General features: G+C 35.1%; 1 protein-coding gene across 2 annotated transcripts in view; it reads left to right on the forward strand.

Moving 5' to 3' along the window:
* The window catches only part of PI15 (peptidase inhibitor 15), a 30,508-nt gene extending 16,596 nt beyond the window's left edge, over positions 1-13,912 (forward strand). For both annotated transcript variants that reach the window (XM_055284827.1, XM_055284828.1), the window contains exons 3-6: positions 2,813-2,931; positions 3,949-4,081; positions 4,202-4,317; positions 7,988-13,912. In XM_055284827.1, the coding sequence (XP_055140802.1) occupies positions 2,813-2,931; positions 3,949-4,081; positions 4,202-4,317; positions 7,988-8,123 (504 nt within the window). In that variant the 3' untranslated portion in view covers positions 8,124-13,912. The remainder of the gene's footprint in view (positions 1-2,812; positions 2,932-3,948; positions 4,082-4,201; positions 4,318-7,987) is intronic.
* The last annotated feature ends 3,819 nt before the right edge of the window (positions 13,913-17,731 follow it).

Below are 17,731 nucleotides of genomic sequence, written 5' to 3' on the forward strand. Positions count from 1 at the left end.
TTCGGCATACATACAGAGAGTGAGATAAGGAAAGAGAAATGTCTTGAATATTTTTAATTATTTCGAAAGTAATCTAGATTTGCTTTCTCCATGATATGGAAAACTCCAGAACTGAGGAAGTCCCAGGCCAGTAGAACACAGATCTTCCTGGCTCTGATGCTAGGGCTACTCAAGTGTATCTAAATCACAAGAAGTTAAAGATGAAAGGGACCCTGGAGATGACCTCATTCAATCTCATTTTACAGATGAGTTAACTGGGAGATCATAATTGACATGGCCTCAGTCGCAGATGACCTTAGCAGTGGAATTAGGGTTAGATTAGTCACTGATCCAGGTCAGCGCTATGTGTGCGTGTTGTGCTAATACTTTAGCATAAGATCATAAGAAAGTGTTTTTAGCAGTTATAGATCTGAGTGCACACTCTAGCCCAATATGTACAGAATGCTTACATGTACTTTTTCCAAAGTAACTCTAATTTGTTAATAACCTTTTAGGGGACATAATTTGTTGAAGCTACTCCATCAGAAATTCCTTTATAAATTAATTGTAATGTTTTGTATTGTGGTGAACTGCAGTCAATATTTTATGAATCCATATTCTGTTAATATTTGGTCAGAAGAAAAAATATTTGATAAATCAATTTTCAACCAAACAAAATGTTTTTTAAAGTTCATTTCAGCCCCAGAATACTATGATTTTTATATGAACTCTGTGAGTGAGTTTATTTTATGCAATCCTAGGTCAATTTATGTAAGATGACTTTGTTTTTCCTAATTTAAAACTATTTCTGAATAACTAACAAATGTCTTTTGAAAGTAGGCCTCCTGAGGTAAGAGGGTCTCGTGAAGAGTTTATCTTTTTTTTCTTATTTTATTTTAAAGTCACTAAATTAGTTTCTTTCAATGAAATATGTTGTTACATTAAATAAATCTATGCAATCCATTATCCTTGAGAGAAATGAAGCCTTTTCAGTGAGATGGTCAAGCATTCCCATGAGTTTGCTTGAAAGCTTGTAACTTGCCAATGCATAGCTACTAATCCTTACTTAGCTGAACACAATCTGATGGAGGAAAAGTAGAACAAAAAAGATCAATAGGACATTTACGTACCTCCTCATATAAGCTCCATGTAAATATAAGTGATTAGAAAACTGTTGCTTCCTTCTTCACACAAGGTCTCAATTTCTAAAATATGCTGCTAACCACTCTCTACTCACAATGTGAACACTATTTTTCCAGGTAGAATAATACATAAATATTATAAATAGTTTAGGAAATAATGCCATGACATTGAACTATGAAACCAATTTTAAAATAATTATTTTCAACAGGTAAATACTTCACTAAATTATATTACCACTAGGGAAATTTTTTTAAACTTCTTTTTCTATAATGTGTATAAGAATTATAAATATTCTCTATTCTGTGTTTTTGTACCTTATGACTTGCTAGAAAATAGATTACCATTTCAGAACTGATTTATTACTGGCAGGTCTGCAAATGCTAGACTTGATTTCATCTTGCAGCTATGGAAATGAGTATGTCAATCCATATGGTAACTAATATGAATGTATGTTAAATCCATGGCTCATTCAGATTTTGTCCTACGATATTTTTCAATGAAAGAAAGTTTACCATACATCACTAACATCCTTGTTAACTTAGCTTCCTCTATAAAGGAAAGCAACAGTTGCTATTTTTCTTCATTTAATTGAACCATGAAGTACTATGTTTTTATAACACTATGTAGCAGTGTTACTTTTATTAGTTTGTTTCTAGTTTATACCAACAAGAATGTAAATTCTCATAGTATTATTGTTATTACCACTAATGATTCAAATTATATTATATATGTAGACTCTGTGGATTTTATTATACCATAATAGAGTATGACCTTATACATTGCAATATAAAATTAGACATTATTAATTTTGGTAAAATCAGTTTGAATAAATTAGATAATCTTTGTTTCTTAAAATATATTAATATCATGGCTTCTGATGGCTGTGAAAATTATCTCTAGGAAAACCAATGGACTTTGTTGGATTCAAATTTCAGTAGTCAGGATGAGCTGTCCCCAAGTTACGACTAGCTATGGTACTTTTGTTAACCTTTTCTTTACTAAAACTGATGTATGAATGTTGGATCTAGATGACACTGAAAAGGCAGTAATTTTTTGTAGTATAACCATATTGCATTACAGAACTTTGAATAACAGTGGCCTGAATTTGCTTTCTTTTAGTTATAGCAGTCTCAGGAACCAGAATTAAAAGAACTCTAGGAGGCCTGGAGTGGTGGCTCATGCCTGTAATCCCCATGCTTTGGGAGTCCGAGGCGGGCGGATCACTTGAGGTCAGGAGTTCCAGACCAGCCTGACCAATTTGGTGAAACCCTGTCTCTACTAAAAATCACAACATTTAGCTGGGTGTGGTAGTGCACACCTGCAATCCTAGCAATTTGGGAGGCAGAGGCGGGTGAATCGTTTGAGGCTAGGAGTTCGAGACCGGCCTGGCCAACATGGTGAAACCCCATCACTACGAAAAATACAAAAATTAGCTGGGTGTGGTGGTGTGCGCCTGTAATCCTAGCTATTCAGGAGGCTGAGACAGGAGAATTGCTTGAGCTCGGGAGGTGGAGGTTTCAGTGAGCCATGATTGCACCATTGCACTCCACTCCAGCCCAGGCAGAAAAAACAAAAACAGAAACAAACAGACAAACAAAAACTCTAGGAAATAGTAGCACCATTTATTTCATCTTACTTTTTGTTTGTTATTAGCAAATCCCTTAACGCTGAAGATTTGTTGCCCCTACAGGTTTGGGATGAAAATCTTGCGAAATCGGCAGAGGCTTGGGCGGCTACTTGCATTTGGGACCATGGACCTTCTTACTTACTGAGATTTTTGGGCCAAAATCTATCTGTACGCACTGGAAGGTAGGAAGTAGTTTCACTGATGCAATTCATCCATATGGCTGTATTAATTATGGACTCTAGGAGGGAATTACATCAATTTCAAGTAATATCAACAAATTCTTATTGAATGCTCCCTATGTGTCAGGTACTAACGCTTGGCCTATGAATATTTTGGATGTCTTCCAGAATTACCTAATTAGGCTAAAAGGCCAGTTCCCCTTTTCACCCTTGGAACACCTTCCCTTAGCCTGGATTTTTCTTTGAGCTCACAAAATCTCAGAAAGAGTCAAGCCTGTGCTGTATCTTGCCCCCTCCATCTCAGGAAAAAGCCCCACGACTGTGCAGAGGCTGTGTGTGTGTGTGTGTGTGTGTGTGTGCATATGCACATGCATGCAACTTTCCCATAGTTGCATATACCCACATTTACATAAATATATACAATAAAAATGCAGGCATTTACATATGTTTATACACACATATACATGCAGGTATATGTATGCAGCTATGGGAAAATTATTCCCATTTGCTAGGGTAATTTTTCTGCCACTGTGCAATGTCGTTATCCAACACTCCAAATACCCATTTCCCCCAAATAGGGAAGGAAAATCAACTGTGTTATTATTAAAATTAAGGGAATTCAGACTGAAGTGAAAAAAATGCACTGGGTTCTAATATTGTGACTACTTTTATACATCTAATTCTGGGTCGTTTATAAAATTCTGATGGAGGAAGTTTTCGACATGGATTAAATAAGACACTGATGAATCCTGAAATTATTTGCATTTTCTTCGTGGAATGACCAGACACATGTTTAGACAAATGCAGAATCACTTACTCCAGCCCTGGCCATTTCCATGCTTGGCCGTACTCGGAGGAATAGAGGACCTGACTAGGTGGTGATGGTGATTGTGAGGGGTGGACGTCCTCTTGGATCATCACGAATAATCTGCAAAAAGAACAATCAATTTACAGTGTAACATGAGTCCTTTATATATTACCACTGCTGCACTCTGATTTCTTTCTTTTCTTTATATGCAGATATCGCTCTATTCTCCAGTTGGTCAAGCCATGGTATGATGAAGTGAAAGATTATGCTTTTCCATATCCCCAGGATTGCAATCCCAGATGTCCTATGAGATGTTTTGGTCCCATGTGCACACATTATACGCAGGTTATTTCAATTACCTTGTTAATTTTTGATTCATACTTTTAAAATATGCTAATGCTATTTTGGTGGACATGCATTGTCTTAGCTCTGACTTCTGTAATAGTATATTGGTTTTTTTCACAGATGGTTTGGGCCACTTCCAATCGGATAGGATGCGCAATTCATACTTGCCAAAACATGAATGTTTGGGGTTCTGTCTGGCGACGTGCAGTTTACTTGGTATGCAACTATGCCCCAAAGTAAGTACCAGGTTGGATTCTATTTCCTGGATCCTTTAAAGACATTAAATATCCCTAGGCTGATAGTTATCTGTGACAGATAAGTGAGTAAAGCTTAGCTATAATGGCCTCTAATCCTCAAATCCACCAACCTTCCAATATTTCTGAAAAAAGATTAGCTGAAAGGTTACTTTTCACAAAGACAGGGATTCTAGTCCAAAATTGTAGGCAAAACAATTTGAAATGGTAGGGCTCACTAAATTCTCCTTACCATATGTTTTAATTATGGCAATTGTAAAATAAACACTGTGCCACACAAGTTTTAAATAGCTATATAAAATAAATCAAGAAAGAATCTTCCATGATGTTCTCATCTATCAGTACAAAAATGTTGGCTTACCTTTTTAGCAAAGCATTGGAAGTCAATTCCTTCTTCTTTCTCTTATTTTTTAGATTTTAAAAATTCATAATTTCATCCTAGGGCATACAAAATGGATTATGGAAATTAATCAAACATTGTAAGATATAGCCATATTTGTGAACATTATTTATGAGGATAAACATTTATCAGCATTTGGTAAAATGCCTCTTGATTACAATAACTCTTTGGATGATAAAATGTTCCAATATTTATACACAATTCTGTTCCCATTTGGAATAAATACCAAAATGTGCAAAGGATTTATGACACTCTTGGTGTCTTCCAAAGTAAGTCTCAAACAAAGATTTTCTCCAGCTATTCCAGCATGGGGAGGGAATGAGAAAATGTTTCACAAATAACTGCATTACTCATTTATGTGGTAGTATGCCAGTGGCAGTGTTTTTACAAAGTCAGAAAAATAGTGATTCTCCCTATGCTCCCCTCTTCATAATTATTAGAATGGGAAGATTTGGAAAGTAGACTGTGTCTGCATTATTTAAAAAAGCATTAAAATTGTACATTTGTATGAAAATTTTAGTTTTACACATTGCGTTTTCCTATGAAGCCTTTACCCTTTCTCACTGACATAAATAGGCCAATTAGTAACCAAATAGTCTAAGAGATTTTTGTTTCATTTATGTAACTATTCATTTTTGGCCCATAGTTATAATTTTCTAATATTGTCAGTGAGATATATTATTGCTTTATAGGTCCAAGAGATTAAGATATTACATTAACATGCTACATTTCAGTTGTAATACAGAACAATTTTTCTGAAAACTAAGTAATGAAGAAGGTTTTAAAATCCTGATTGGTAGCTGAATATAATTCTTCCAAACCTAATATGAAATTATGTCAAGTCTAACTGTTATTCAGTGGGAAAAAGAGAGAGGGAGAGAGAGAAAGAGAGAGAGAGGAGGAGGAGGAATGGAAGGAGGGAGAGAGAGAAGTGAAAGAGAGAGAGAAAGAGAAATAATTTAGTCTGAATAGCATAAAATAAAAGAATGAAGAGTATAAGTGTATAAATTGGCTGATTCACTGTTTTGAATATAATTATCCTCTATTCAATAAAATCTGAGATTTATGTAAAAGTTTATAATAGAAAATATGTAATAATTTTACTTACAATACAATTTTATTTCCAAGTTTCTGTTTCTAAAAATATGTGCTCCAAAAATGTGTGTAAAACAAATCGGCAAAAAGATTAAATTAAGATAGCATTACCTTGGCCCATATGCTTTTATAACTTTGGGTAAATGCATAGATGGAGGGCCGGGTGCGATGGCTCACTCCTGTAATCCCAGCACCTTGGGAGGCTGAGGCGGGTAGATCACCTGAGGTCAGGAGTTCAAGACCAGCCTGACCAACATGGCAAAACCCTGTTTCTACTAAAAATACAAAATTAGCTTGGTGTGGTGGTGCATATCTGTAATCCCAGCTACTCAGGGGGCTGAGGCAAGAGAATCGCTTGAGCCTGGCTGGTGGATGTTGCAGTGAGCTGAGATCGCGCCATTGCACTCCAGCCTGGGCAACAAGAGTGAAACTCTGTCTCAAAAAATATATATATATATAGAGAGAGAGAGGGAAATAAGATTATGAATGGTACAGGATTAAGATAAGAGAGCAAGCCACACTCATAAGATAATGGGTCCCTCTTGAACCTTTCTGAGCAAGCCTGTGATGGTATCAAAATTATGCAAGAGGAAGCTTATCCTTAGAGTATAGTGTAGAATAAATTTAATAAAGGTGGGCAGTCTTAAAATCCCATCTCATTTTGTAATATGAATAAAAGTTTTTCATTTTAAAGATAGATTTTCCTGTGTAGATATTTTGTAATTAAAAGTCTGAATTTTTAACTGAATGGTTGATCAAGATATTTTCATATCTTATAGATATACTTTATGAGTCACTGCTTGATCTTAGTTGGGTCTTCAGGAAGATGAGGACCACCTGTTTCACATTTTAACCTCTTACCTGTTGTTGTCTTATCTTCAACCCTGACTTTTTACCACCGATAACCAAATTTTCTCCCGACCATTCAACTGTCTTCACATTGCGTCTATATTGCTATTTCTTAGTATTCTAGTTACTTATCACCACGCTACTGAAAACACATTTATTAACTTCTCCTTTATAATTAAAAGAGCAAAATAACAGTATGGCATCATGGAAGTTTTTAACTCTGTTAAGTGGAGATTTTGGTTTATTATTATGATAATCGCCATCAACACAGTGAAGGAAACATATTGACAACACAAAGTAATTCAATTAAATGGGTTCAGTATTATCAAAAATCTAATAGCACTAATTTAAAACAATTGGTAGCTATGAATTTGCATATGAAATAAAACTTTTGAAATCACCTTTAATTGTTCCTGAGAGACATTATTCTCTTATGAGAATAATGGTATATTGGTTTATACCATTATACCATATATGAAGTTTTTCACATCTCATTTTATGAAGATTGGGAAACTAAAATACTTTACAGAAGCAAATCTCCTTTTATTTATGGTAACTTGTTTATCATAATAACTCTCCTTTTATTTTGTGTATATGATAACTTGTTACTCATTTCATTATTTTTAAGCCTCCCAGAAAATACTAGTTTGTTTTTTTAAATCATCCTCAGATGAGCATTACTATGAGTTTAAAAGGGGTAAGTTTAAGGGAATATGGCCTGAGTATGTGCTCCAGAAATCTGCTGTAGAAGGAGGGAGATTTGAGTGGAATGACCCTGGTGTCCCAGGGCTCTGTGTCATCAGGCGTTGTAGGCATTCACTTCTTATCTGTAAATTAACATAGCACCAACAATACTCAGAATATATAAATACACATAAATATATATATATATTATATATATATATATAGAGAGAGAGAGAGAGACAGAGAGAGAGAGAGAGAGAGACGGAGTCTCACTCTGTCGCCCAGGCTGGAGTGCAGTGGTGCCATCTCAGCTCACTGCAAGCTTCACCTCCTGGGTTCACGCCATTCTTCTGCCTCAGCCTCCCCAGCAGCTGGGACTATGGGCGCCCGCCACCACGCCTGGCTAATTTTTTGTATAATACTCAGAATAGATTTTAAAAGCAAGATATACAGAATAAGTTACTATTGAAATAAGAAATGATTATAACTTTCAGTGACTTTCTAAAGCAACTTCTCAAACAGATCATCACATGTCAATACATGTGAACATATGGCTTAAGGACAATCTACTTTTAAAAAATGGGTGGGTTGCACTAATGCTATCTTTTTTGTTTTCCCTTCTAGGGGCAATTGGATTGGAGAAGCACCATATAAAGTAGGGGTACCATGTTCATCTTGTCCTCCAAGTTATGGGGGATCTTGTACTGACAATCTGTGTTTTCCAGGAGTTACGTCAAACTACCTGTACTGGTTTAAATAAGTTTACCTTTCCTCCGGGAAATATAATGATTTCTGGGAACATGGGCATGTATATATATATATATATATATTGAATTTTGCACATATTATACATATTTTGTGCTAATCTTGCTTTCCTCTTAGTATTCCTTTGTGTAAGTTAGTGTTTGTCTAGCATGTTTGTTTAATCCTTTGAGATATTTGAAACATCAATTTCTATTTTCTGACCTCTAAGCCTAAATTAAGATATTGTATATGTAATGATGACATAGTTGATGCATCCAATCCTAAAACTTACATTCCAAAGGAATTATATCATTATGTTCCTAAGGAATAAATATATATTTGACCTGTAAGTGTGTGTATGTATACATATACATATGTATGTGTATGGATTTATATATGCACACAAACTTATAATATGTGATGTAACACGTAGATGATAATATGATTCAGTAGTCAACTTGAGGGAAATTTTTAAAAAACTATTCTCAATTATATATGAGGTGATGGGACTTCTTAACACCCATTTCTATAATACCCACAAAATGATAATTTGTAAAATAACACTTAATGATATCTGGAAATAATAATTCATTAAGCAACCATGAATTTCACCCTGGAGATATTTTTTCTTATTTGAGTCCGCCAAAGGATAATGCCAACTTATATCTTGTAAAAGTTCTCAAATATGCCTTCCGCTTAGTCTCATTTTATTCAATCAGTCATCATGAGTTGAGTGCTTACTACATGCAAGGCACTCTGCTAGTTATGTTCCAATAATGCAGAGATAATTAGACATGGTTCCTGCCCTCAAGAAGCTCACAAAAGTATTCAGGAAATAATGCAGACTAATGATTTTGCTATAAAATTATTTTTGAAGGAAGCAGACACAGCACTATTTACCTGTAGGTGGAGCAAGTAATAAGACATGCTGTGCAATATATACATAAGGCTTCTGCTTCTCATGGAAATTTAGTTACAGTGCTTGGAATGAGAAGGGAAAGGGAAGAATTAACAAATGCCAAGATTTCTGGAGCAGATCGTACAGCTGTGACTTTGGAAAACAGAAAGTAAGACCCTTAGAAAACTAAAGAAGTCTAAGAGAAATAAAATTTAGTGGACAGGTATGAAAAGTGTAATTGCACCTAACTACCAGATGGAGAGCTTCAGAATGGGCTATCCTTAGGGTCCAGAACATCTTGAGGCCTCTCAGCAGGAGACAAAGGATTCCAAAAAGAGATGTGGAGGTGCTGAGGACACCTCCATCTCTTTGTGGTTTAGCTTGTCTTTGAATCAATCTACTTATCATCTTGGGTCTTTGAGTATTGTACGAAAGATCCTTCGTGCACACCACACACAGTCATGATTTTGTTAAAGTAGCCTTCTTCAGATGCTTTTCTAAGGGCTAGTTACCAACTTTATTTCTGTGTTTCTGTAGAAGAAACATTTTCAGTTCTTCATTGAGTTTGATTATGGAAATCCATTCAAAGTCACTGTGAAAATTTTACTCATGTAGTTTGGAAATGCAACATTTTCCTATCATGAAATCTCTTTCAGAGAGGGGAATACAACATCTTGGTCCGGACATTTAACATATTGCATTTCAAGTATGTGTGTGTGTGTTTTATTCAGGTTGTGTAATGCTCCCATAGAATTACAGAACAATTAAATATGGTTAGTTCCAGAGTGCAAATAACAGAGGGAAGCTACTTGTTTAAAATTCCATAAACGTTTGCAATTTCTTATACACATTTGGATACTTTGAAAGATGACAGATCTTTAAATCCATTCAATGGTAAAGAAACTCACCATCTGGAGATTGAGTCTACTTGTTAATGAATGACTAGCCCAATTATCCTTATTAATTGAATATGGTGACCAAATGCTTTGATATCATACTGCTCTGCCTTTGTGGGCACATATGTAGACACTACAAAAAATGAATATTTTTGGAGATTAAAATGGAGAATAGAAGTAATTACATTATTTAGGTCTTAATCCAACTTTTTTCTAATATATCTAAACAACTGAAAGGGAAGCTTATTCATGGAATATTGGCTTGATTTATCTAGAAAGTTTTTCCTTCTTCGATTTTACTATATTCATTCTGCTGGAACAGCAATAAGTACTATTAAACAGAAGATGGCTACACTAAGTTCCAATTTTGTTGCTGAATTGCTTCTGTGAGTTCACTTTTCAGTTCTAAGGAAGAATAATATATGCTACATATTTCACAGGGGTTCTTATGAAGGTAAATTTACCAGATTAATAAAAATTTATGAATATTAAAATTATCATTAATAATATAAAACACTTATTTGAGATTAAGTCAAATTTTTCATGAGCCCCTCTTTGGCAGGAACTCTGTTTAATTCTTTGTATTTATCCCAGCTTCTTAACTGGTGGCTGTAACATAGTAAATGTTTAATAAATGCTTATATGAATGGATTTTTAGAATTAACTAAAAAGCCAAAAATGGCAACAATTTACAGAAATCTCATCTTTCCATGCTTAAGACAAAAACGTCTTAAATAGAAAGTTTTGATTATATCAAAAATCCAGATAAATCATCAAATATATCAGATTAAGACTAGGGTCTACACACTTAGGCAATAGTCCTTTCCAAACCATGAAAAAAACTACAAGTTTATTTATAATTTAACAACTCAGCTGAAAATATAACGGGTATATTTGTTATTCTAATTCTATTTTTTAAAGTTAATAATATAAACTGGCCATGTAAAATATTTTATTTTCCAGGCTAAAGCAAATGAAAGTTTGCTAGTATCAACACAGCCTGCCATATTTTTCACAGCATGCAACAATGGTGCTAGGATAGCTATTTGTTACTGTAATTGCCAGAGGCAGAAAGGGTCTGGGTATAAGCTATTTTATAAAAGCAGCTTTAAATTGTCAGTATTAAGGTTTTCATGTGGAAAGGTGTCATTCAAAAAAAAAGTAATTGGCATACATATTCCACAGCATCGATCTTCTCTATGGTGTGGATTTTTTTATATGACCAGTAGAAAAATTTTAATATTCTCACAGTACAGGTTTTGGGGCTTCCATATGATCAAAAGACTGAAAAATTCTAATTTTAGAATTAAACTGATGGATTTCATTATGGAATTATCTGTGAGTTGTGTAGGCACAGTCTTAATGTTTCTGGTTATGATAGATAAGTTTGCTCAAAAAATGTGGATGAAGCCATTATTGTTATTATTGTTATTGCTTCTGTTCCATTGTCTAAGCATCATCCCTTCTGTGGCCCATCACCCAGCAGAGTTGCCCTACAAATTTCATTTGGCAGCGCCATAACATTCATTTGAAAAGTTTATGAAAACATTCATTTGAAAGTTCCATGCAGCTTTAGCACAGAGTTGACCAAACACTAGGGTAAGTTCAATTTACACAGAATATTTGAATTGAAACAATATAAATTTTTCTCATATGTACCTGTGTGAAACCAACTTATCTGCATAATTAAATCTAATACATATTGAAGCCAGCTTAAGTATTTTGTGTTGATGCCATGCTTATGGAATACATGCACAAGCTAAACATATAATTTGAAAGGGTCTATGAAGGAAAAATAATGCTTAGACTTTGGTGTAGGTTCTTCCTGTGTAGCCATATACCCAGGCTCTGCAGTACCGAAGGATGCAAATGTTGACATAGATGGAAGCTCTTACCTACCAAAGTGTTTAGGGAGAATAAAGTTACATTTGTCTTAATGTCTAACATTATCTTTGCTTTTATGTTTCATAAAAATTTGTGGTTATTTATGCTGGTGAAACATATAATCACATCCAATCATTTGAACCATGCAAAATAATTTTTTAAATTATGTTATTGTTTAAATTTGACTTATGGGAGATGAGTCAAAAACTTAGAAGGTTTAACACTTCACTGATTAATGGTGCTGAAAACACATTACAATTACCACATATCCTTGCTATAAGTTTTGAAGTTTCTTAGCAATTAAAGTTTTTTTATTCAGTGTGAACTGTCAGTATCTATTCTGGTGCTAAATATATGGTGCTAAATGAACTGTTAGTGTTGATGGCTTTAGTAATGCTCCTTTTATTCATTGTTAAATTTAGTGTTATCCATTCGATTCCTGATTCAGAAATATCAATAAAATCCTATGTTAAATTAATCTTTACCAAAAATAGGCAAGTTAACTCTGTTGTTTTAATTCAACTGTCCAACATTATTTATATGTTGCAGAGTGTAAATATATTTCTTTGGGAGTTATTGATTTTCTTTTTAAAATCTTTTTATAGCTTGACAATGTCCAAAGTCAAATACCACCTAAACTGGTTAGATTACTTCTGCAGCTAATAATGTTGCAGGCACTGGCGCCCTCTGGTGGTTATGAAGACAAATTCTTAATGGCTACTTGACCTACAGCAAAAGCCATTTCTGTTCCATAAAAATTTGTTGTGCAATATTAGAATTCTCATATATTTCCTAAATCATATATTTCCTAAAATGTTTGATAATATTAACATGTATCTAAGAGGAAAAGAGAGTTAATATATTCTGGCACCCACTTTCCTAATAATGTTTTCCATGATTTTCCAGTTCTGAGGCACTTATTAAAGTGCGTTTTTTTTCCTGAATTAGGTATTGGTAAAATATATTTTTAAATTTAGTTAGTTTTATAAATACAATTAGAATTACAATTAATTAACAGAGTTATAATTGTCTCACTTTCAGAAGTGATCATTTATTTTTATTTAGCACAGTTCATAAGAGAAAAATATATTGAAAAATAATCAATTTCATATATAAAATTATTATTTCTCCACCTTTAATTATTGGGCTATCATTTGACAATGTTATTTGGTCATATTATTGAACTAATGTATTATTCCATTCAAAGTCCTTCTAGATTTAAAAATGTATGTAAAAGCTTAGGTTTATATCACGTGTAACTATTATAGATAATACTCTAAACTTTCAGTTTAGATATATAATTGACTGGGTGTAATCTCTTTTGTAATCTGTTTTGGCAGATTTCTTAAATTATGTTAGCATAATCAAGGAAGATTTACCTTGAAGCACTTTCCAAATTGATATTTTCAAACTTATTTTAAAGCAGTAGAACCTTTTCTATGTACTAAATCACATGCAAAACCCCAACCTGTAGTATATATAAAATGGACTTAATTATTCCCCGCACCTTCTCCAGTGCCTAGGAATATTCTTCTCTGAGCCCTAGGATTGATTCTATCACACAGAGCAACATTAATCTAAGTGGTTTAGCTCCCTCTTTTTTCTCTAAAAACAATCAGCTAATGAAAAAAAAAAACAACATTGGAGGGCTTAAATTATTTCAATGGTTGTTTGAAATATTCAGTTCAGTTTGTACCTGTTAGCAGTCTTTTAGTTTGGGGGAGAATTAAATACTGTGCTAAGCTGGTGCTTGGATACATATTGCAGCATCTTGTATTTTATTTGACAAACAGAATTTTGGTACCATAGTATTTTGAGAATTAGAGATGATTGTGATGCATATATATAAACACTATTTTTTAAAAATATCTAAATACGTCTCACATATTTATATAATCCTCAAATATACTGTATCATTTTAGATATTTTTTAAACAGATTAATTTGGAGAAGTTTTATTCATTACCTAATGCTGTGGCAAAAAAGGTGCCTCTGATGTTGTGATACAGTGTTGTGAGTGTGTACATATATAAAACCTGTGTAAACCTCTGTCCTTATGAACTATAACAAACGTAGCTTTTTAAAGTCAATTGTATTGTTTTTTCTTTCAATAAAAATGTACAATTAATTGTGTTGTTTTTGAAGTATATCTAATTGTTTCCTTTTCTTCATAGTTTTAAAGTAGATTAGACACTAGATGAACTGGCCTGTTGGACCATCTACCAGTTTTGATGAGAGATAAATCACTTTTCTAAAGCAACAATGATTGTATCTTTAATGCATCACTGAACACCAACTTCTTTATTTTTCTTTCTTCCTTCCCTTTTCTATTTTCTGCCCTCCTGCTTTCCTTCTTTCGCCACTAAATCCCCCAAAATATTTTGAGGTATCATTATAAAAGATATTTCCATGGAGGGAGAGCAAAAGAACAACATCAAGAAGTTCTGACTAAGGAAAATTGCTGCAGTTGACCATGAATATTTTTTGTTTCTTCCTAGAGGGCTTCTAAGCCTTTCTAAAGGAGAGGCACCATCTCAGGCCACTAGTCTGCCCAAGGCTGGAGACTCCCAGGGTGGCTCTTCCTTGTAGAGGGGTAACTCCTTCACCTCTAATGAGATGGTTGATCTCACCGGCCAGTTGAGAAAGACCAGAATCTAGGACTTCATTTATATTTTTCCTTACCATAGAAAGCGCCTCACTAACTGAAACCTTTTCAAAGAGCATCTCCCCCACAAACCTGTAGCTGTCTCTCAGCTTCTCTTTCTCTTGCTAGATGTCCTTGCTCACTTCACCTCCTCCTATTTGAAGCCTCTGGTTTTCCACTCACAATTTTGGGAAGTTCTGTCATCTCCAGAGGAGGTGGGGTTCCATTCACTGATCTGTGCGTGTGTATGTGCATGCATGCGTGTGCAGGTGTGTGAGGTGTGTGTGTTGCAATTTCTAGCCCCACAGAGGCCTGACTGATGCTAGTAAAATCTCACCCTTCTATTCTTGGACACCTCTGAAGGTGAAGAAATGGGGCGGGGGGTGATGACCCCGCTCAGTCTTACCCACCAGTGAGCAATAATTAGCCTATGCTAATTATGAGAGGCAATGCTCCCTGACAAGGCAGACACTGGCTTTCCCAGATACAGCATACTATACTCTTGTGAGCAAAGCCTATTCCTGCTGTCACTTGACTCTGCCCTAGGTCCTTCTGAGACAGTAACCTTGGCACTGTGGTCCCAGGAAGCACTGACTCTCTCCTGTACCGTCCTTACACTTTGCAGGAGTGATTGGTCCTGTCTGGTCCTGTCTTAGCGAAGTGGAGAGGTGGCACACATCCTTAGTTGAATGTCTGTGACCACAACTCTCTCCTTTGATGAAGGACAAATGAAATCCTGGCATGTTTCCTTCATTGACAGCCTAATAATCGAAGGGAACATGCCAGCTTATGAAGGAACACATGGATTTTACCAAACTTAGGTGCAGACAGAAATTCATTCCATGACTTTCTACATAATACATTGAACAATGTAGTTGATTATCTCAAAAATGATTTTTTCTGAAAAAATGCACATGAAAATGGTATAACTATACTTTATTCTAAAAACTAAAAGGTATGTGAAAATTCTACAAGCTCTAGAATCTGTCAGTATCCTGCAAAATTGTGTATGCATTTACCCTTTAACTCAGCAATTCCTCTTCTACACATCCACTGCAGAAATATACTGGCAAAAATGAAATGACACGTGTACAATGTGAATCATTATAATATGATTTGTAACTATTTGTAATACTGTTAGGGAAACATCAGGGGCTCAGTCCAGCTCCTGCTGCTCTCAGCATAGAATGCCAATCACTGAGACAATGATTATTGCCAAGGAAGAAGGCTTTGCAGTGGAGGAGATGAGAGATCAGTCTCAGATTCATCTCCCTCTCTGACTAAAATTAGGGGTTTATACAGCAGGGAGGAAATATCACCATGTATGGAAAAACAGGAACTCTAGAGAGGTAAAGAAGAAATCATAATGAATGAAGGGCCTGGCTTCTCATTGTCTGAATCTGGTGAGTTTCAAACTTTAAGACCAGAAGGGTCAATCTCTATGTTTATCAAAAACAAAAACAACAACAGCAACAACAACAACAACAACAACAACAAACTGTCTTTGGGACTACTGGGTCGGTTTCAATAGCAAAAGGCCAGAAACAAAAGTCCATCAGAAAGGGGTTGGCTGAGTAGTATGCTCACATGAGATAATACATTGCCTTCCTTTGTTTGGGCTGCTATAATAAAGTATCACAGACTGATTGGCTTATAAACTACAGACATTTATTTATCATAGTTCCGGAGCTTAGAAGTCTGATATCAGATGCCAGCCTGATCAGGCTACAGAGAGTTCTTTTCCAGGTTGCAGACTGCTGGCTTCTCCTCGTATCCTCATGTGGCAGAAAGAGAGTGTGCCAGCTCTCTGAGGTTTCTTTTATAAGGATGCTAATTCCATTTATAAGAGCTCCACCTTCACGACCTAATCACCTCTCAAAGGTGAGCCCCCTAATGTCATCACACTGGGGGGGTCAGGATATCAATATCTGAATTTGTGGGGATACACTCAGTCCATAAAAATTATGCAGTTGAAAAAAATCTTTATAAACTCATACAAAGTGGTCTCCCAGGATACATCCCTAAGTGAAAAAAGTATGGTAGAGAAGAGTGTAACTGGTATGCTACCCTTGTGAGAAGATTCTGGGGGAATACTACACATAACAAACATTCATTTATGATACTATCAGTTTTTATTCGCAAAAAGAAAAGTGGAATGCTGAATCAGAAAAAAAAATTATTACCTCTAGGGGGTAAGAAGGGAACCTAATAAATGGACAAAAATATTTCAAATGACTCTAACACTTAGTATTTTGGGTGTATATCCTTAGTGGAACATATTTTAAAGATAGAGTTGCAAAGAAAGATTTCGTTTTATTCAGTAGCCTGTTTGTAGTATTATTAGTGAGGGGTGGGAGACTAATGCACATAAGTAACTAGACTGCTCTTTTTAGAAATCAAAGTTTTCAATGTAAGAGAAAAGAGGTACCATCTCAAAAAATAACACTGAAGTATGAATTTGAAACATCAATATTAACTCAAGGTGTTTGAGTTAACGTAGTCTTAAAACCTCTGCACAGTGTAAAGTCCTAGAAACTCGGAATCCAATAGTGCTAAGTTCAGTTAGTGCACAGATTGTTGTCCCTAACACCATTCATCGCTTAAGGTAAGGCTTGGCCTTACTTCAGCTGCTACCACCTAATCCTTGACACCACTGTCTCTCACATACATTAATGGAGTCCAAAGTGGGGTTTGTGGTCCCTAGTGCTCAAGAAGCACAATTGAGAGTCGTGCTTAGGAAACACACGAACTTGTTTTGATATTTAATTTTATCTAAGAAAAAGAAAGAAAAAAATGAAGATTCCCTGCAGGATAATGGATTGACAGCGATGGCTCTCCCTTGGTCCATTAGTAAGGGACATGTTTCCCCAGAAGGGTGTGGTGTCTGAAGAATGGCGAGTGGCCCACGACAGCCGTGTTGCCTGTGCTCCTCACGCGGGTGTTTGCTTTTAGGGTTTTTCCACATACTGTATTTTAGTGAACCGGATAAGAGAATGAACTAATTTTGAAACCCAGCTTTTAATGAACATTGACCAAAAGTTTCAGAAAATTACCACAGAACAAATATTAAAAATAATTCGATAATGAATACACAAGTAACACTAGGAAATGTAAGAGCTGGTACTTACCTTGCTTGCAATAACAAGCTGTCAACCACATTATAAGGTAAAAATAATGATAATCTACTATGATAGACTGGCCAAGGAATTCAAAATTTTCCAGACTACTAGGAGTAATAAATGCGCAGTTAATGATTCATATCTGCCTTGATAGATTAGCTGGTGAGTTAAGCCATCATGATTA

This window comes from Symphalangus syndactylus, chromosome 7 (genome assembly GCF_028878055.3).
Source record: "Symphalangus syndactylus isolate Jambi chromosome 7, NHGRI_mSymSyn1-v2.1_pri, whole genome shotgun sequence".
Classification (NCBI taxonomy): domain Eukaryota; kingdom Metazoa; phylum Chordata; class Mammalia; order Primates; family Hylobatidae; genus Symphalangus; species Symphalangus syndactylus.